This window comes from Leptonychotes weddellii, chromosome 6, assembly GCF_054177405.1.
Source record: "Leptonychotes weddellii isolate Sample4059 chromosome 6, ASM5417740v2, whole genome shotgun sequence".
Taxonomy (NCBI): Eukaryota; Metazoa; Chordata; class Mammalia; order Carnivora; family Phocidae; genus Leptonychotes; species Leptonychotes weddellii.
Genome location: NC_138374.1, coordinates 78368020 through 78389504, shown reverse-complemented (window position 1 = coordinate 78389504; position 21485 = coordinate 78368020). Strand labels below are relative to the sequence as shown.

The window sequence follows — 21485 nt, the reverse complement described above, 5'->3', positions numbered from 1 at the left end:
AGAGAAGTGGTCTCTCAGGGTGGGGTGGGGGGAGCTGTAGGGAGCACTGGCCCTCGCCCTGACAGTGAGGATGCTGCAGGCGTCCTGTTACTGCGTCCGCCTAGTCCGGGCAGTGACTGCTGCATCCCGCACTCCCCCTCCTCCCTGGCTGAGCCCAGAGACAGTGGCATCAGCAGTCAGTCGGCAGGAAGCGCTGCCGTCCGCCCGGCCGCGTGCCTCAGTGCCGACTGCAGTAGAATGGAGATCAGTATTTTATGTGGTGGCGAGGAGTAGAAGTGTGTAGAAAGAAGGTGCCTGAAGATACCGAGGGCAAGAATGGTGCTTTGTAGGTGTAAACTGTGAGAAGAGTGGGAGTTTTTGGTGGACAGTGTGGGATCTCACGCGGGCCGAATGGTCTCCCTGCATTCTGACGGTGGTCAGATGACTGTGCCAAAATGATTGGCAGCACAGCGTGGCAGGTGCTTTGCTGTCTGAGACGAGATCATTTCTCAGGGCTTTCTTGTAAGTTTTTATATTTTCCTTACTCTTTTTCCCTTTAAACATGAATTAAAGGAAGGGTAAAACCTGAAGACCAGGCATGTTTGTTAATAAAGGCTTTACAGAAGTAGTCATTTACAGACATCAGTAAGCAGAGTCTTTTAAAGTTTAAACTTAAAATATAACTTGAAAATTTCCTAAATTGTTTATCTCCTTTGAAATGGTGTGATTGACTTGGTAGACATGTTATATGCCTGTGGTCTCTCTCCTGTCATTACAGTGAATATAATGCGGCTTTAATAATAATAATAGACGGGGTTGTTGGAAGTACTTATAGCAAAGGTGATGTTTTTCAAACTTACTTATTTTGTTTGTGTTTGAAAATATCTGCTATATGTAATATTTTTAAAGCAAGGTTTAAACTTAATTGGATGATATTAAATCTTAATTTCTAAAAATGATTTTAAAATTCTGATTGTTTAAGATTTATTACCATTTTCAGATGTACAGTCTTTAAATTGATTTGGTTCTGATTCTATGCAAACTTTTAGTTAGCATAAATTGTATTATTTAAAGAATACGGTTTAGGCGAAATCTAAACTACTGTCTTGTTTGCCTTTATTCAGTCTTTCTTGAGTCAATATATTTTAATCTGTTCATTGTTTTTTGGGCTAATACCAATGGAAAAAGAAAATCCTACGCTGAAAAGAATTTTGTTGGAATTTTAGAAAATTATTGATATAAAGTTTTGAATGTCACTAATGTAATACAAAGAAAATTTTTCATTTTGTTTTTCCCATCCCAATTTTGAGTGTCACCTTGATTTTATATAAGCCCTTCCCCATTTCATAAATTAGCACCTTCTTACTGAGTTTTTTTCTGTTAAAGAGAATTTAATTTACTTCATTAATACTTAGGGTAAATTTTAATGTAGGTAGCCTAAATAGTAAATGGCTATTTGAAGTGGCCACATGTTTTTAATAAGATATTTTGTCAAGTATATAAACATATTAGGGGGGGGAAGGAACGATAAAATGTGGCTTGGTAAAACAATGAATAGTTCTGATGTTTTTTCAGAGTGCAAAGCCAATAAAGACACTCTTACTTACATCAGTGACTGTAAACCACTTTAATTGCTGCAGGCTGTTTAAAATGGCTTTTGTCTTTTTCTACTAGTAGAAATGAGTTCTTCTTAGGTTAAGTTAATCTTGTGTTTCCCCTGAGTTTTTCTGAGGGGCAAAGTCTTCTAAATGAGCAATACCGAAAGAGGGTAGATACTGTAAAATTAAGTCAGCCATGGATGCTGACCTCCTATAGCTCAGTTCCATTTACTTTTCAAAATATGGTTGTGAAATGTAAATCGATTGCACTCTCTGATTAACTCTGGAAAGAGCTATAAGTGCCTTGTTTGGTCTGTGGCTTATTACAGGGTTTTTCCACAAATAAGATTACACATAAAAATTCTTTTTAAAGTTTATATTAAAGAAGATACATTTTTATTAAATTACAGAGCTTCCAAAATGAGGATCTAGATAGGACGTATGTATAAAAACATTTTGAACCTTTCAAAGCACCTTTTAGTTTGTGTGAAGTTCTTCTTCTAACACCAAGGTGTCTGTTGCAGCCCAGAGCAAGGTTGCTGCTACCCAGGACAGCACTAATTTGCGATGTATTTTCTGTGGTAAGCAACATTATGTTTACATTACTTTTTCAAGCTGTGGTACATACTACTTGCACATTTCCATAACTTTTGTTTCTGTAGGCCATAGTCTGGCTTGTGGTATTCGGGGTATCCAGCAAGCTACGTTTTATGTTGTGCTATCTGTTGTGGTTCATGTAGGTGATTCGGTCAGCTTTTGAATTGACCTCTTAGTGAGGGTGTAGTTAGGATGAGGGTCTTAGAATGAATTCTTCTGCAGTTCTTGCAACACGAACGAGAGGGGTTTTTGTTTGTTCGTTTTTGTTTTCAACTATTTTGTTTGAAGCAGTCTTTTAATTTATAATTTAAGGGACAGAATTACATCTACCTTAGTATGTTTTGAGGAATGTGAATGTGTCTTATCTGAAGGGAGCTTTTGCTCTACTTGAGTGAAGTTGTTAGGCGCACAGGTCATGAGGCGGATGGCAGCCGTTGCTGCTTCCCCGGCTTGGCTTCTCAGTGACTGCCTTCTTTCTGCAGTAGGTGAGGAGTGAGCTTGGGCTTACAGAGTGCTCTTGCACTCCTGTGCACACGCGCGCACACGGATGTGTTGTTCGCATGCATGAGCCGGAGACGTCCCTTAGCTGCCCTGAGTCACAGTCAGACAGGTGCATGCTCGTGCCCTTACACAGGGATAGAGCAGTGTGCACACACACACGCGTACACACACACACAACACACGCACACCTTCCTCTGAATTGTTTTTATCCTTATTTGATTCTAAAACCTTCTGTTTTGAAAAACCAAGTTCAAAAAATGACTTGTAGTTGTTAGAACTTTTTTTTTGATATATATATATATATTTCTTACTCCTGTTTACCTTGACTGGCCCGATTATTCTATGAGAGAGAAAATTATAAAGTGATAATACTGCTAAAATTTTATATAAACAGTTCAGTTTTGTATATGTACTTTATCCTTGTGACTTAGTTTTTGATGTGATTCTTCAGTATTTCTGATATTGTTTCTTTACCTAATTCTCTTTAGAATTATTTAAAAATTTATGTACTGCTGGTTTAGGCAAAGAAGCATGTGTTATAAATTTCCAAAAATGAAAACTCTGATGTATTTCTTAATCACCTAAAGTTCCATTTTCGGCTTGTTCCGGGCGACACGGTCCCATCAGTGAGCCTGTGCTGCTGGTCTTCATAACTCCCTGCTCCCTAGGGTTTAATCAGTGACTCTTAGTGATGCTTCTCGGCCTCCTCCTGGGGGCTCTTCTAGGCCACCTTTTGAACTAGCCATGAGTTATTATTTGTATTGGTGTTACTTGGACTTTTTTTTAGTTCATTCTGAAAACTTACTTGATGTTCTGTACTTTGCTATTTACTGTGTTGAGTTCCACATGCAGAATAATAGATACAGTTTACCCAGTTGCAGAGAGGATTGATTTGCCCTTAATAAAGGTGAATTTTTAAGTTGTAAAATAACGTGTTAAAAAGCAGATTTTCCCCATTATTACCTTTAATTGATTTAACTGTGTACAGTGATATAATTCCACATTGCTAAGTTTACACTTGATTGTATTGTGTATAATAACACCTCTTGGTCTTTTAGTCCTGTGTTTTTAAGCAGTCTGTGGCTAAGTGTGAAACCAGATTTGTGAAAATTAAAATGTGACAGCAGGTGCAATGTGCTTTAGCCAAAACTCAGTATTAAGTCAAGACTGAAATGCCATTCATTCCTGGATTCGAGAGACACTCTCTTCTGCTTTCCATCATTTATAGAGAACCTATCAGTGACATGGACATATTTTCTTTATTAGAAACTAAGTCACATCTCTGCTATATGAATTCCAGCCAGGACAGATTAATATCAGTCCTTGTCTCCGGCTCTGGTAATAAGACAGAGAGAGTAACCCTCAACGTTAGCTGCTGTCTTCATGACACCACCGTAGGGACGAGGCAGGTTCACGTGTTTCTTTTTTCCCCAAAGAGAACTGTCAGCCACCACATGATGCTCATAGCAATGCTGTCATTTGCCCACCGGATAGGAAAGTGCCTTTTTTTGGATTCTGTGAGAAGACAGATACTCTTTTAGGAATATGACCGACATGAGGTAATAGTTACAGTGCAGAAAACACAACAGCTGCCGGCAGCCTCGACTGCTCTTAGTTGCTGCTTCATGTCATGAGCCTCATGTTGGTGTGATCGACCCCTTGAATGACCCCACAGAGTGACCAGAAGGAAACATGAAACTGTGTCCCGGGAGTTCTTAAGTGACCCCGAACTCTTCTATTCAGTGCTTATGGTGTATTTACATTATGTTGAAATGCACATGAATTTCAGTGTGCTCATTATCGTGACTTACGGTACTGATGGAGGAGAAACAGGACAGCCAGACTAAATACAGGTACACTAAATACAGACCCCAGGGGAAGGCTCCTCCTCTCCGGCCCACCACGGAGGGGGTGTCTGTGGAAAGACAAGCAGCCCGGTACCACAAAGAACCATGTAGGAAACACTCGTAAGAGCTTTTCTGGGATCAGAATTCCCCTCGTTTTAAAAGGATCTTCCTTAAGTTTTCCTCTTTTAGCTGCATTAATAAACTGTGGTAGATTAATTTTTTAATGATATCACCCAGAGAATACTTCCCACATTTTTAAAACCTTTTAAAACAAGTTTGTTAAAAAATCCAAAACAGTTTCTGTTTAAAAGATAATTTCTTCTCAAACTTTTTTTAAGTCAAACTTGTTAGTTTTTTTTTTTAATCTGTTTAATAAAGTCAGGATTGAGTTGAAATTTTGACACACTTTTTGTGAACTTATATATTTGAGCTAAAACTTAAATGGGTAGATTTATATTGCGGAATTTCATCTGTCAGTATCACTGTAGAGGTCACAAATGCTTGTGCTAGATGTAAGCAGTCATTTAGTGTCCTTCTTTGGGATGGGTGCTGGACAAGTCTCTCCGACCCCGTGGCATCCAGCTGTTTAATTATTGGAGCAGTATGAGCTTTTCACTTAAATAAACATTATTTTAAAAAATAATTAAGCCAGAATGGTCTCAGGAGTTGCCCAGGCTAAATGCTCACATTTAATATTTTTGGATAAATGTAACTTTGGGTATAAAAATACTTCCCCCAAATCGTTTGTATTTTCTCAAGATTACCCTCCACCCCCAATCTTCCGTTTGTCCCTCCTTCTGCCGGAAGAGACAAAGACATCTTTTCCTTCTAAGAGTATAGACGTTAGTGTATGGCTTAATATGACAGTCAATTTTTACATCAGTATGTTCATTTCCAAAAGCAGGAAAGAATTCTGGCCTGTTTACTAGACAAGTTCTACTTTTCATTTATGCAAAAATTTAAGTGCGTGTTTAACATTAATTTAAAAAGCTTTTTGATTTTTTGTTGTTGCTGATGACATAGGATTAATATATTTTAATATTTCCTTTATGTGGTTTTCAAAATAGCAGACTTAGGAAATCTCATGAAATACATCACTGCAATTGTCATGTAACTTGTCTTTTAGAGGACAAATTACATGATTAATCTAGAAATGGGTAAAGAGATGAGAAAAAAAGTTCAGTAGGTAAGTTTAGATCCACTTATCTGTATTTCCAAATTTGGGATATGCCAGTACCGTACCAACATTGCCAGGAACCTTATCCTTCTAGCTGCAAGGTTTACTTCCCTAGCACAGCACAGACTTACCAAGAATTTGAATTAGTACACAGAAGCGTTTCTCTTACCTGTTTCTAGTATTAGCGGCCTACACAACACTTTGAAGATCTCTATTAGGGGCATTTGCTGGCACACTAGATTTACTGTTTACTGGATTCTCTTGTTTACTGGCTTAGATTTCCAGATTGATCTGTTTTAACCCTAGGCTTTGCATATTAGGTCCAGTATTTATTTCTCTCATGACACATTTAATTTTTATATCCAGTGACACTAAAATGTCCCATATCTAGTGGCATTTGTTATAAGATGGTAAAAATGGGTCTGCATTGCACATGGTATGTGGGAGTGGATGGTCTTTAGTTTCTTGTGACAGAGCCATGTTGGTTTGGTTGTAGGTTTTTGGTTTTTGGGTGGTTTTTTTTGTTTTTGTTTTTGTTTTTGTTTTAACCCCAAATGAAAAGTTATTAAGATTACCTCTGTTACATTAAAAATTCAGATAAGTAGGTTAATTATATATAGAAGTTTAGCAAATGTTTGTTTTCACTAGTGTTGGAAATGCCTAGCCATTAAATAAAAATGGCAGCTTAAATTGGGCAAATTTGATAAATGCATTAGCATTCTTCATCCTAGTAATAAGGTTCTCATGCTCTCTCTCTCCTGCTTTTCATTTCCAGTGTTCTATTTAGGTGAGTTTTTGAATTCTGATTTTTTCATTTAAGTTCTCCCTCTCCACTTCATGAATAAGTACCCCAAAGAGAATGTCTCATTGTCTTAGAAACATCCAGCTCAGGTGCCTATTCAGATGCTCATTGAACACTTGTTTTCCTCAAGCTCTTCATATATAAATGTTTATTTTTCCTTTATTGTTGATGTTTTCCATTTGTTTCAAGTAAGCCTTTTGGAGATGATGACAGTATTATGTTGCAGTCTTTCATTTGCTATGTGTTACGTAAAGCTTATATTTTATTTTGCTAAATGAAAAAGAAGATACATTTGTAAATATGTGATGGTTTTATGTTATTCTTCTCGTGATTTTATCTCCTCTGTCCAGCTAACTATAAAGATAATGTTCATCTATAATGTTTTCCTCCCTTTTAGGGCCAACATTGCCTAGACAAAATTCTCAACTACCTGCCCAAGTTCAAAATGGCCCATCACAAGACGAATTGGAAATTCAAAGAAGGTAAATTTTTTATAAGTTGTTATTTGCAGTTTGTCTTTCTACTGCAGAAGTCCTGTGAGCATCCTAATATCAAAAGTGGATTATGTCTTGTGAGCCGTTTAAAAGTCACTTAGCAGCATACAAAGTGACTTTCACTTCAAGGAGTCTTATTTTTATAGCAGTTATAAATTGATCTATGGTCATTATGGCTTTCACATAACTAATTTAACTAGAAAGTTGAAGTCGTGTTGGCTGTTCATAGAAGTCATTGATCTTGAGATATTACCGTAGTGCTTAGTAATGGAATACAGACTCATTCTGTTTATGATTAAATTGCTGGTTAGGTGAGGTCAATAATATTATCTTGTTGCTTCAGTGCAGTTTATAAAGAAATACATTGGAAATTCGAATACAGCCTCATTTAGGTATAGTTGTTTCTGAATTAGTGAAGTCTCTGAACTATAAGCTACCAAATTCATAACAAAACAGTTATATAAAATTCAGGTATGTACAGTAACAAAAATTGAGTTAGTTAAACCAGGTGTCCCATTTTAAACAAATGAAAACTTTTTGGAGATGTTGATGTTGCTTTTTACCACTAGTAGGTCACCTGTTTTATTTTAGCTGATAACCACCACATAGATGGATTCTTCCATTTGACAAGCATTTGCTCCATGGCAAGCCAGCATTTCTTCTTGTGACCTTGGATTTGGATCTCACATTTGAAACACTCTTCAGATTCTCCATGTTGTTTTGAAATGTGTGTCATGTTCCCCTGACAGACAGAAGGATCTCTACTATGTTCTGTGTTGGCTGCTTTGGGGGTATAACTGCTTAGCTCTTGGGAAAGGCCCTCCCGAAATGAATTTTGTTTTTGTCACAGCCTTTTATATTCAGTTCAGTCGCTCCAGAAATAGCCCCCAAATTTGATGAAAATCTATCCAATTCTTGGGAGTGATGCTATAACAGATACAAATAAAATTAAGTTTTTGTAGAAATAAGGAGAGTTTAAAAGATAGAATTTCGGGGGCGCCTGGGTGGCTCAGTTGGTTAAGCGACTGCCTTCGGCTCAGGTCATGATCCCGGAGTCCCTGGATCAAGTCCCGCATCGGGCTCCCTGCACGGCGGGGAGTCTGCTTCTCCCTCTGACCCTCCCGACCCTCCCCCCTCTCATGCTCTCTCTCTCTCAGTCTCTCTCTCAAATAAATAAATAAAATCTTAAAAAAAAAAAAAAAAGATAGAATTTCGGTTCTATATTGAGTGTTTTAAACACACCAGAACAATTCCAAGAGTTAGAAATTGTAGTGATTCTGTTGCCCCCCCCTACACACACACACACACACGGAAAAGTAATTAATAAAAAATGATCATGGGGCGCCTGGGTGGCTCAATCTATTGAGCATCTGAGTCTTGGTTTCAGCCCAGGTCATGATCTCCAGAGTTGTGAGATCAAGCCCCAGGTCAAGCTCTGCGCTTGGGGAGTCTACTTCGCCTCTGCCCCTCCCTCCACTCGCATTCTCTCTCTTTCTCCGTCTCTCAAATGAATGGATAAATCTTTAAAAAAAAAATGATCATAGTATTATTGGGCATAACATTTGTAGAAAGCTAGGAAGAACCAGGAGAGAACCCAAACATAACAGATAATTTCTGGCATCATGGCATGGCAAGCAGGTGGCCCCTGGGACAGTTGCTGGCTGAGGACAATACAGAATAGAAATTGGAGCCAGCGGAGGGTGCCGCTGGCTTGTTAAGGGTCTCTGATGGGTGATCCACTGCGCGGAGGTTGTGCGCAACTTGCAACTTGCAGTTTTAGTGGAAATGAGTATTGAGTGAATTTTTACTAAATGCTGTGAAAATGCTGTGCCCGTATCTGATTTGGTTTTGCCAGTGCTGGCAGGCCCTGCAGCCCACCCTGGACTTGAGGCTTGTCTGCTTGTATGTAGGAAGGTACCACAGGGCTTGGAAATTGGATGTTGTTTATATTACTTACTTAGTTCAAGACTTGAACTCAGTTGTTTTAAAGAGTGAAATCCAAAATTCTGAAAAATGGGTGTAAATTTTAAAATTATTTTCTGTCCATAGCGACACACAGAGTCTTCTTTCATTTTTAAAAATTTTTTATGTTTAAAATTTTTTAAAAGATTTATTTTTAAGTCATCTCTATACCCAATGTGGGGCTCGAGCTCACGACCCCGAGATCAAGAGTCACACGCTGCACCGACTGAGCCAGCCGGGCGCCCCTCTTCTTTGTTTTAGGGAAAACTATCGGAGACCACTGTCTTTGTCAGTGTTAATTTTTATCTCTGTCCCTTCCCTTCTCTCTCTCCCACCCATTTCCCTTTTTATCTGGTGAAATCTGTTTTGTGTCTGCTCAAATCTCCTGGAAGTGCTGCTTCCAGCATTGACTTGTTTCTAGTTGAGATTTCTTCTCCTCATGCACATCTGCCTCTTTGCCTTTCTTCCTTTTGATCCTGCAGAGGCTCTTCCTTGCCACCCCCTGTCCCTCGAGCCCCTTCGGCTTCTTGCATGAGCGTGTGCATGAGCTGTCCTTTTTCTCCCTCTGTACACGGTCTACCTTGACAGACGTGATTGGGTTTCATGTTGTAGCTTCCTCTTAACTGTCTTTTGCTGGTGGCTTCCACATGGACAGCTATGACTCTGCACCTGAGATCAGTGAGATACTTCCCACGAAATGGAGCAGTGTCATGGGTCCTTTTGAGAATTGGGTGACAGCAATGGACACGTGCCCTCTTTCCCCCAGTCCCCACCCTTCTGATATGCATGTAGATGTGCATTTATATGTGTCATTTCAGAGGGTCATGGACCCTCTCGGTTCCAACAGTTGATCAGCAGTGAGAATTCCTGCCGTGGAGCTCATGCATTTGGGTGCGCGCACTAATACCGCAGTGTCAGCCTTCATGATGTCATTCTTCATGTGCATGCTTTCTTCTCTTTAGTATTTCTCCCAGACTTTCTGTGCGGGAGGCCTGTAATGCTCTTCCTTCACCGTCCCTGTCCCAGTGCACCCTGTGACTTCTTTCTCTAACAGCTTGTTGGATCTACTCTTCTGACACTTGTGACTAATAGCTTCTCCGGTATATGTTCTCTCTGTACCGCTACTGTTTTCTAGTGGGTTTTCCAGTCTTTAACCGAGACCCCTTTCAGCTGTTCCCACATTATTACTGTCAGATCAGTTCTTCTTAAAGTCATTCGCACGTGGTAGACCCCCATATGGCACCGGAGAGCATAAGATGGGAAGGGTCACCTGCACGCAGCTATGCCCTTCCCTTCTTATTAATCTCCAGAATGAATCACGCCTAACCATTTCTACGTTTAGTACTTCTGATGGCTTCTTCAATAGCATGAAGATAATAGGATTCTGTTCCTAGTTCTTGATGGTCACGTGATGGCTGGGGGCTGCTGACCGCCCCCCCCCCCACTAGGAAGTATGATTTGTCCACCTGCCTGGATGGCTTCCAATAGCTGTTGTTTTAGTCCTGCTGCTGGTTTCTCTTTCAGATTGAACCTGCGTCTTCCCTTGAGTGGTCTCTGTGCTCCTCGCTCTGTGACACCCCCTCCCTGCGCTTCCATCCCACCCCCAGGTTTTCTCGCTTCACAGTTTAGACATTTGCCGTCTTTCGACATCTGTTGTTAGCTCTGTCCTTATGTTGCAGGTGATCTTTCCCCCACCCCTTCTGGAATCCTTTAAACCTGTCAACCACAGTAATCTGGGTTTTCAGGAATAGGTCACTAGCTAAAGTTTTTGGGTTTTGTGGTTTCTTTTTCCTGCATTTTCTTTCTTTAGCTCAGTACTTAATGGACCTTTTCCATTTGAAGACTTAACAGCCATTTAAACATTTCTTCTCTGTGTTTTCTCTGTTCTCTTTTTTGGGAACTCCTACTAGTCGAATGCTGGCCCTTCTAGATTATTTCCTCATGATACTTCTCTTTTCTCATTTTTTGCTGCTTGTTTTGTTTTTTATTCTTGGGGATATTTTTAATGATATATTCTAGACCAGCACTTTCTAGTAGAAATACAATATGGGCCATGTATGTAATTAAAAATTTTCTAGTGACCATATTAGCAAAAGTAAAAGAGAAACAGGTGAAATTAATTTTAATGATACATTCTATTTAACCCAGTCTATCTGAAGTATTATCATGTCAACATGAAATATGTATAAAAATTGCTAAGGTGTTTTTCATTCTATTTTTCATACCAAGTCTTCACAATTTGGTATGTGTTTTACACTTACCGCACATTTCTGTCTAGAGAGGCCACATTCCAAATGCTCAGGAGCCACATGCACGGCTCACAGCCACCCAACGGGGACAACACAGTAGTAGATCGTCTATTGAAAGATGAATCTAGTTTTTTCTATTTTGTAATTATTCCCTTTTTAACAGCCTGTTCCAAATTCATGATTCTATCTTAATTCTCTCCTATTTCTCTTCCTTTGCCTGAATCTTCTCCTTCCTGTAGAGCTGAATTGTTTGTTTTACTGGTTTTATTCAAATATCTGGTCATCTTTAGTGGTCCATTTATTTCTAAACAGATGAGATTGATTGGCATCAGTCCTTGGCTTGGCTTTCCTCTTGCATCGTGGAAGCAAGATCTCTGCTGGGCATGTTCCTCCCTGACCAGGAGGGCCGCCCGGAGGTCTATGGAAGTGGGTGGAGCATGTAGGCTGGCGGGCTCTCCTTTAGGGTACAGTTGTGGGGAACCCACAAATGCTGAGCTACTCCTAGTTCCACCAGAAGCCCTGACTCACCCAAGGCAGCGTGTTGAGTTTGTTTCAAAAACAGTCTTCAGTGGGAAGTGCCATCCCATCCATTGAGCTAAGGCTGGGGAGGAGAGGGCTGGCAGATACCACTCTTCTTCAGACAGGGGTGCGAGTTTATTAATCAGTCTGATCTGATGGCCATGCTGCCCTCTCCTGTCCTCTGTGTCTGCTGGCCTCATGGGAGGTCTCTCCCAGGTTTCTCTTGTTGCGTGCACTTCAGCTACTCTCAGTATGTGTTCTAGTTGTGGTTGCCTTTGCTCTGCAGCACGGCGAGGAGGTTCCAGGCACTGTTCCCCGTGCTTAGGACACACCGGGATGGGGTGGGGGGGACCTAAACAGCCTTACCCCATCTGACGGTAAATGGTAGACATGGCAGAAGATGACTGGTGCTCTGGGAGGAGGCCCAGCTGAGAGGAGGGGAGTGTGTGTGGCGGAGGGGCAAGGGGAGACTGGTTATAATAGGCTGGTCAGGATGGGTCTTACTGAGACACAAGGAAGGAGCTAGCCAAGCAGATGTCTGGGTGAAGTGCTTTGCATGCAGAGGGAGCAGCCAGTGCAAAGACCTTGGGGCAGGATTGTGTGTGTGTGTGCACACGCACCTGTGTATGAGGACAGATGAGGCCACGGCGGCCTGGGCAGAGAGAGCAAGAACAGAGAGTGCTCAGTGAGTTTGAAGCTAATGGAGAGTGCAGCACCTATTGTGCAACACCTGCCCAATGATTGCAGAGAAGGCAGTTTTTGTTCTGAGAGAAAGAGGGACCATTGAATTTTTTTTTCAAGAATTTATTTATTTTAGGGGCGCCTGGGTGGCTCAGTTGTTAAGCATCTGCCTTCGGCTCAGGTCATGATCCTGGGGTCCTGGGATGGAGCCCCGCATCGGGCTCCCCGCTCCGCGGGAAGCCTGCTTCTCCCTCTCCCACTCCCCCCTGCTTGTGTTCCCTCTCTCTCTCTCTGTGTCTCTCTATCAGATAAATAAATAAAATATTATAAAAAAAAAGAATTTATTTATTTTAGAGAGAGAGGGGAAGAGAGAATGGGGGGGCAGAGGGAGAGGGAGAATCTCAAGCAGGCTCTCTGCAGAGTGTGGACATGGGGCTCAGTCCCAGGATCCTGAGATCATGACCTGAGTCTAAATCAAGAGTCAGACACTCAGGGGCGCCTGGGAGGCTCAGTTGGTTAAGCGACTGCCTTCGGCTCAGGTCATGATCCTGGAGTCCCGGGATCGAGTCCCGTATCGGGCTCCCTGCTCAGCAGGGAGTCTGCTTCTCCCTCTGACCCTACCCCTCTCATGCTCTCTCTCTCTCTCTCATTCTCTCTCTCAAATAAATAAATAAAATCTTTAAAAAAAATTAAAAAAAAAAAAGAGTCAGACACTCAACTGACTGAGCCACCCAGGCGCCCCTGAATGGCCTTCATAGAAATGATTTGGCTTACCATACTAACATCCGTGTGGCTGCTCTGTTGAGACTAGCCCGTGGAGAAGCACAGATGGAGGCGGGCCCGGGGCGGTGAGCGCAGCCCAGTGGGGAAACCAGGGAGGCTGTTAACAGAACCTAGGCAGGATGTAATGGTGGCTTCCGCCAAGTCACAGAGATGGCGAGAAGGCAGATTCTGGCACTTTCTGGGGGGTGTGTGTGCGGTACAAGAGAAGGGGGAGTCGTGGCTTTTCACCTAAGTGAATGGGAAGGATGGAGTTGTGCTTAACCGAGATGTGGAAGACTGTGTGAGTGGAACAGGTTTTCTTGGGACGTACCAGAGGTGAACTTTGAGAATGTGAGAGGGAGATGTTCATTGGACATCCACGTAAAGATGTTGAATGGGCACTTGGATATACTTGTCTACGGAAACTGAGGAAAGAGGTCTAGACTTAACTCCTCTCTGCCGTTCCTGCTTTCCAGACCTTGGTGATAGAGTTGGTCTGCTGACGACCCCTCGGTGTTCTACTTTGTCATGAGTTTGTTTATGCACAGTTAAGACTTTCTGGAATTCCAATAGAATCTTGGAGTGGGGGGAGACTTGAATACAAGTTCAGACAGTCCTGCCGCGTCACTTCGCCCTCAGCGCTCCTGAGGGCCGGCCCTGCTCACGTCTGAGGACCCCCTGCGCACCCCCTGCGCATCTGTCTCCTCTCTCCAGGCTGCCTCTCAATACACCACCCTCGGCTTTTCCTCTTCTGACTGCCTTGTCGTGGTCCGTAGACTCTTCTCCAGGTGTACCAGGGGCTGCTTTTCTGAACTCCTACAACTTCATCACACATTCCCTTATTTTACATTTTACCATTTATTCAGTTTACAGCTGAGTCTCGCCTCCACAGCGAACATTACAGGCTCCTTGAGAGTAGAGACCTGAATAAAGTTTCTGAGAAAAAGCCAGGAAGTTTCTGGTACTGAATTCATATATCTGTACATGTTAGGTATGAGAGGCAGAAAATACATGAGTTTGTACGGCTTGGGGGACAGTTAAAGAAGATAATACACGCCATTTTCATGCTGCTCAGGCTTTTCTATCTGTGCTGTTTGGGAGACGCTAGGAGGCTTCCCTGAGGAGATGTGCTCGGAGCCGTGCCTTGAAGAGGAAGGGCAGTAGGAATTTTGGTCCTAGGAGGGAGAAACATTCTGGGCAGAAAGAGCAGATGTGTAAGGGCACAGGGTGCAGACAGCCCTGTGACATGAGACAAACAGTCAGATGAGTAGGTTGGATCCAGCTTGTAAAGTGCTTTTTCCCTGAATTTGTCGTATAATAAAAAGGCACCTTTTTAACACGTTAGTATTCTCAAATTATGAGAAAGGTAAATGCCATTCTCCTTTGGCCTACCTCCCGTAGGATCTGTTTTTGCCCCTGGTGAAACCCTACTTGGAAGAAGACACTTTGGAGTATGTTTTTATTTTTTTTTAATTAATTTTTTTTAAGATTTTATTTATTTATTTGACAGAGAGAGCACAAGTAGGCAGAGCGGCAGAGGGAGAGGGAGAAGCAGACTCCCTGCGGAGCAGGGAGCCCAATGCGGGGCTCGATCCCAGTACCCTGGGATCACGACCTGAGCTGAAGGCAGACACTTCACCCGCTGAGCCCCTAGGCGCCCCTGGAGTATGTTTTTATACAGACGCTTGGCACTGGCCTTTGTCTCTGCAGCAGGGCGTGGCTGGGCCGCGGTCTGCAGCCAGGGACACACGGTGACAGCCGGGTATGCAGCACAGTCTGCTCAGAAGTTGGGTGTTCACTAGATTCTATTTCCAAAATTTTTTCATGTTATTTATACAGAAATAAATTTTCTTGTGTTTGATTTTATTTTCAGAGGCACATTACAGTACCCTCGGCCAGCTTTTATTTTGTGACCTTATTAACTTTGGCTCCCTAATTGGCTCTTTTCTACACCATTACTGAAAAGGGTAATGAAAATGAAGATTCATTTGCATCATAATATTCACCTGTAAGACTTGGGTAGTTCTATTTTTAGTATAAGGTTCATGTTATAATAAATGATATATTTCTGTTACTGCTTTTAGGTAAGCTGTTAGGAATATTATGAGTTGATTTTTGAAGACGGGCACGTGGTTTGTACTTGGTGATCAAATAGAAGGTGATGGGTAGGGAGAGAATGTTAGGAAAAATGTGCTCCTCAGGCATATATGTGTTGGGTATGTATAACAAATTTGATAGGATTTTTGCTCAGAACCATAAATTATTAATGGATTATTTTAATTAATAGCTAAGAATTCTTATTCTTTAAGTTGTTTTTTGTGGCTTCTGAAATAGTTCCCAAAAGGAAATTAATTACTAAAGAAACGTTTAAACAACATATTTAGAATCTGGTTTGTTTAGGAAGGTCAACTGCACTTTGAAGAACATCGGTTATATAATGTGACAGATAAAAAATGGCCATCCACTTTCTAATTTCCAAAATTGTATTGATGAGGGATGTTATGGATTGAATTGTGTCCCCCAAGAAAGATATGTCCTACTCCCCCGTATCTCAAAATGTGACCCTGTATGGAAATAGATTTGTTTATTGAGATGAGGTCATACTGAAGTGGGGTGGGGCCTCTTAATCCAGTATGACTGATGTCCTTAGAAGAGGAGGATACAGAAGCAAGATGGCCCTGTGAAGACAGAGACTGACACAGGGAGAAAATCATAGGTTGGAGGCAGAGACTCTAGTGATGTATCTGCAAGCCAAGCAACACCAAGAATTATCAGCCGTTGCCAGAAGTTGGAGAGTGGAGTGGAGCAGGCTCTACCTGGAGAGGCTTTACAGTTCTGATGGAAAGTTTGGGGTGAAGCAGGGATAGTGTAAAGAAGAAGAATCAAATGGAAAAAAAAATAGTAATTTTTTTTTTTTTTGAAAATAGAAATTTTTAACACCTGAGCAGGAAGAATTGCTCTGAAAAGTAAATGTGATCAGCCATGAGTAAGTGAATGTTGATGTATCCAAAGTGGTGGTGTGGTTTGGTTGGAAGAATGAGGGAGAGGTTCTGTGAGTCAAAGGGTTAGGAACTGTCTCCTTTGTGCGGTAGGACGTCAGCAGATAACATGTCAGCCTGGGGGACTAAGAAGGAGCCGCTCGGAACAAATCACTGTCAGTACCAGATTGAAAGTAGTTGCTTCTGGAGAGCGAAATCAGGAGCGGGGAGGGTCCCTTCCCAGGGAAGGGATTCCTGTTTTGTTACAAGCTTTGTTGTCCTACTGTGTGTGTATTTTATACCTTTCATTATTTTACTTTAATGAGGGTGAGTTCGAGTTGAAGAAACGAATGTTGCCTTTGGATGTTAATCAGTCCCGTACCTTTCCTGTTGTCACATGATGGTAGTATAGCTTAGTTTTCTACTCATTTTTGTTTCATTTGTTAATATCAGTTTTTGGTGTCCACTCATATTATTAATATTTGGCTTCTTTGACAGTGATGAAAAACATATTTAAGAAACGTGAGTCAGTCCTGTGTTTAGTCTCAGCATAGAGCTGAGTTTACTTAATGTCTATAAATAGTTAGCAGATCAGCACCACTACCTGAAAGTTATAAAAGGGGACTGGTCGTCCCAGCACCCAAGCAGCAGGGCAGCAATGAGGGTTTATAGTCCCCCAGTCGGCCTTCACAGGCAGGATGGACCAAGAGTCGACCACCTCCTCCTGTAAGTACTGGCCCCGTAAGGTTATATCTTGATTGTCTTATTTCGTTTTGTCCCCTTTTGTTTGTTTGCTAATAGAGAAGTGAGGTACCCACATGATGTGATCAGAAAGTATTCATGTAATTTTTTTTTTCTGACAAATGTCAGGAACATTGTAGTGTTACTAAGTGTTATGAACTCAGATCGTTTTCCAAGTCTGCTCTCCTATACTTCATTGAGTCAAAATTTAAATCATTCTTGACCTACCTAACACTCTTCCCGCATAGGTAAAGGTGAATGAAATGTATTTTTAAACTTTAATTATATTTTGCTTGCTTTAAAAACAAGAAGTCTTTGCGTCAACATAAACTAAATCTATGTCCGAGTGTATTTAAGAAAAAGCTATTAACCTCGTTGGCTAGTGCTTTGGGCATCTCTGCATTTGGGGATAGCTCTTTCGAGGAAATAGGTATTTTGGTGGTAGGAGGAACTATTTCTGATGTTTTTTAAATGCTCTTGGTGGCTATAATGGTCGTTTGCACTCTAATTGTCTTTGAAAAAATGTGTATTTTCTCAAACTTTCAAGTTAATGTAAAATCATATCCTAGCTTAAAAGTTAGTCTGGCAGAATTTTTGCATAGTTCAGAATTCAAGCCCTTGTATTTTGAGAAAGTCTTCAGATGGTTCTAACAGTGAGTAAGAACAGTTGTAGACAAAGCTTCTGGGAAGAAGAGCCATGTGCGTTTCCTGTCTGTGAGTCGGCAGTGATATTTCTAAGAAAAGCAGGGTTTACAAACTTGGAAACTGTCCCCTGAAAAGATAATACAGATGTCCTGCTGTAGAGATCAAAACATAAATGTCAGGTTTATATATTGTCCAATTTAGGTGGCAATTATTCATGCTACTAAAGATCTGTAAGCCTGAGATTTTCTTTTTGACACACTACTTTGGGAAATATATTTAGATATGCATCTTTTCAGTGAGCAGGCTAAAAATTAGCCAGGGACTCTTATCACCTCCTTTTTTCCCCTTCAAATTAAGAAAATAGTCAGCAGAATCTCATGCAGCTGTATGAACTGCCCGCTCCACTCACTGTCCGTGAACTTGGAGAATCTCTCTGGCATCGTACTCCTCTCCTACATCCAGGAGATGTTCTTGATCTTTAAAGACTGAAAACCCTCGAATAAATATTATGTTCTGACATGTGGAATAATATTCCTAAGTCAGGACTCCCTGGCTGTAAATGTCGTTATGCAATAATTCTTTGAGACTTGGCTTTCTGCCTATGGCTTAAGCTTACTTTTTGTGATAAAAGCATTGTGTTGCTTGGAGGAGTGGCCGTCAGCTGGGAGGTAAAAACAACAACAAAGGGGCGCCTGGGTGGCTCAGTCGTTGGGCATCTGCCTTCAGCTCAGGTCATGATCCCAGGATCCTGGGATTGAGTCCCGCATCGGGCTCCCTGCTCGGCGGGAAGCCTGCTTCTCCCTCTCCCACTCCCCGTGCTTGTGTTCCCTCTCTCACTGTCTCTCTCTGTCAAATAAATAAAATATTAAAACAACAACAACAACAAAACAGATCAAACCAAAGAACGTCAATATGAAATGCAGTGTGGGGCACCTGGCTGGTTCAATTGGAAGAGCGTGTGACTCTTGATCCTTGGGGTCATGAGCTCAAGCCCCACGTTGGGTGTGGAGATTACTTTAAATAAATAAAGAAAAGAAGAGAAATGCAGTGTAGTCTTAGGATACTATATGGTGTAGCTGTATTAATGATGTAGACTCTGACTGTTGATTACACCAGGAATGCGTACTCTCCTGTGATTGTGCTGGGAGAGGCTCGGGTGTGGTAAGGGGGCCATAGGAGTTACTTGTAGGCAGTACCTGAAGTTAAAAGAAATGTCCGAAAAGAGTTGACAGTAATTAGAAACAGGGGTGGGAAGGTTAGAGCAATGAACTGTTGGTTTTTGTTAATAAGCTTTATGTACCTGTATTATGTTGATAAGAATAAAATGAAAGATGTGGCATGGAAACAGAAAAAGGCCTAGGAACTTGTATCTTTTCATCCTGGATTTCTTGGTGAGCTGTTATACTCTGAAGCTAAACAGTTTCCCTTAGCTTCTGGACAGAGGTATGTTCTAATTAGAATAGTACGGGTGTATCTTTCCCTCTTGGACCACGTAGATTGCTTCGAGTATCACATTACAGAGTGTGCTCGTATTTTTTGACACATATGGTGTGTTTTAAATGTAAGTCCCAGCCGAGTTCATTTATTAGAGGTCATTACAAAAAGAACCGACTCTTCTCTAATTTATTATTGAGAACATCCTTGTGAATACCCCAAATTTTTGCCTTCACTCCTGAAGCAGTATTGTTACCCCTCAGAAGCTGTGGTAGCTGGTGCTTTGTCTGGCGGCGTTGCCTTAAAACTCTGTAGCCAGTGTCTGACCCAGCGGCTGCTCACACTGAGCACTGCTCTAGGAACGCGCCCCCCCCCCCCCCGCCCATGCAGGTACCGTTAAGGACGGGGATAGGCCCAGAGAGAGCCTTCCTGCTTTTCTGAGACAAGGGGGATTGGCTCACTTGTCAAGTGGGCTTTTTCCTTTTCATAGTCTGTTTAGGAAACATGAAGGGGAGAGACTTCTGGAGAAATCTTGGTGGCTTCTTGGTGGTGCTGGGAGGGACAAAGCCGGGCATCCATGCTCTGTCACTTAGCTCTGCCTCTGCGGGGACCCAGCAGTTTATTAGCCAGTCCAAGGAAAGTCCTCACGTGAAATTCCTGATCGTAGCTCACATTAATTGAGTGTTCTTATGCCCCAGGAACTTTTTAAAGAGCTTTTTGAGGCATTGCTTCATTTAACCTTACCCACAATGCTATGAAATACGTTATGTATAAGATGGGGTGGTTTTTTATTTTGGGGAGAGTTAACTTTTATAGCAAGACTATCGTTTAGGTCCGAGTGGGTACTTGGAGACATTTGCTTTCTCTGTTACTTACATGTATGGAAGTTAAAAGCAAACTATGTTTCAGAGCCATATACATTGGGCCTCTTTAGGTTTGAATATAATCACAGCGTTGGAAGTCCTAGAGTGAAAGGAGATTTTTAATTTAATTGCATAAATACTGAGACATTCCATACATTCTTAGACAAGGAGATTAAAAGACAAGTGTTTTTCTCATTGATCTTCAAATTTAATAAAGCGTTAAATAGGATTGAGAAGGATAGGTCTTGGCAGAAGGGGTAAATTTAACAAAGTGATCCTGAAACTTACCCAGAAGAAGCTAAGTATCTGAGAATCATCTAGAAAAAGTCAAAAAGAAGAGTGATGAGGATAGTTGCACCCTATTAGATATTTATTTCAGATGTCAAAGTATCAAGGTACTGGTGCCATACTAAAGAAACAGATCCACCAACCAAAACGTTCTGGAATATCAGAAACAGTTAACACACATAAAGGTGGCATCCTAAATCAGGGCCATGAGCGACTCTAAATGGTGCTGTGACGTAGCTCACTCAGTACTACACATCCCAAACCGAAGATGAATTTCCTATGAACTAAGAATTTTGTTGTAAAAAACATGTAATGATATAACCTTGTTGTGAGAAGGGGCTAAGAAAGATCGCAGAGGCAGATCACATAGAGGAATACCAGCACTAGACTTTCTGTGTAAAAGTTACAAGCCAGATCACAACTTCAACAAAGTTAACACATTACGGTTTTAAATGAAACTTTAAAAATCAAAGGCTTCTAAAAAGCCATACTAAAAGTAGAAGTACATTATGACCAGCGTTTGTGACAAAGGGCTCTTACCTCTGATAGAGAAAGGAGCTCGTCAAATGAGTAGGGAGCATGACCTGTCCGGAGCAAGCCGGTGGGAGAGCGCGTGCGGCGTGTCTCACTTGCGCGCTGTCTGGGAGCGGGCTCTCCGCCGCCAGAAAACGGGGATCGAGTTCCCTGTCGGAGTGGAGAAGGGGATTCCCGTCTGTTGGGCCGCTGGGGAGCCCAGCCCCGTGCCTGAGCACAGTTTGGAGCCATGTTTCCAGAGCCTCAAGATGCGGTAGCCTTTCCCCCGGCCGGCCTGCCGGTAGTGATCCTTCAGCTGCCGTAGGGACAGGACGCGAAAGGAAGTGAAGCCGACTGCTGTCGAGCTTCGGTTGTGGCCGGCCACGGTGTTTCCTCGGAGGAGCATGACACAGGGACGTGGCCTTCATTTGTTGTAGCACTTCCCCCGTGAACAGTGCGAGTGGAGTGAGACGCCAGTGTCCTGTGCGGGTGGTGCGGCTGCGGCGCCGTCGTGTGTGTCCCGTTTCTCCACTGGCGGATGGGGGTTGCGGGCTCCGGCCACTTTGTATCTGCTTCACGACCGAGGCGCGCGTAGGTTCATCTCAGGGACTGGGTGTTTAGTGGTGAGTGGCCCTTGTCGCACAGTTCTGATTTTTCAGTATTTAAATTTCAGGCAGCTGCAAGAGCAGCAGCGACAGAAGGAGCTGGAGCGCGGGGAGCGCGGGGAGCGCATGGAGCGGGAGCGCCTGGAGCGCGTGGAGCGGGAGCGCGTGGAGCGCCTGGAGCGGGAGCGCGTGGAGCGAGAGCGCCTGGAGCAGGAGCAGCTGGAGCGCGAGCGCGAGCGGGAGCAGCGGG

At 42.3% G+C, this 21485-nt stretch overlaps 1 protein-coding gene across 1 annotated transcript in view; it reads left to right on the top strand.

The window, feature by feature from the left end:
- The window catches only part of ENAH (ENAH actin regulator), a 137625-nt gene that overhangs the window by 95871 nt on the left and 20269 nt on the right, over nt 1-21485 (top strand). Inside the window, exons 4-6 of the mRNA XM_081823029.1 lie at nt 2102-2158; nt 6899-6983; nt 21304-21477. Of these exons, the coding sequence (XP_081679155.1) occupies nt 2102-2158; nt 6899-6983; nt 21304-21477 (316 nt within the window). The remainder of the gene's footprint in view (nt 1-2101; nt 2159-6898; nt 6984-21303; nt 21478-21485) is intronic.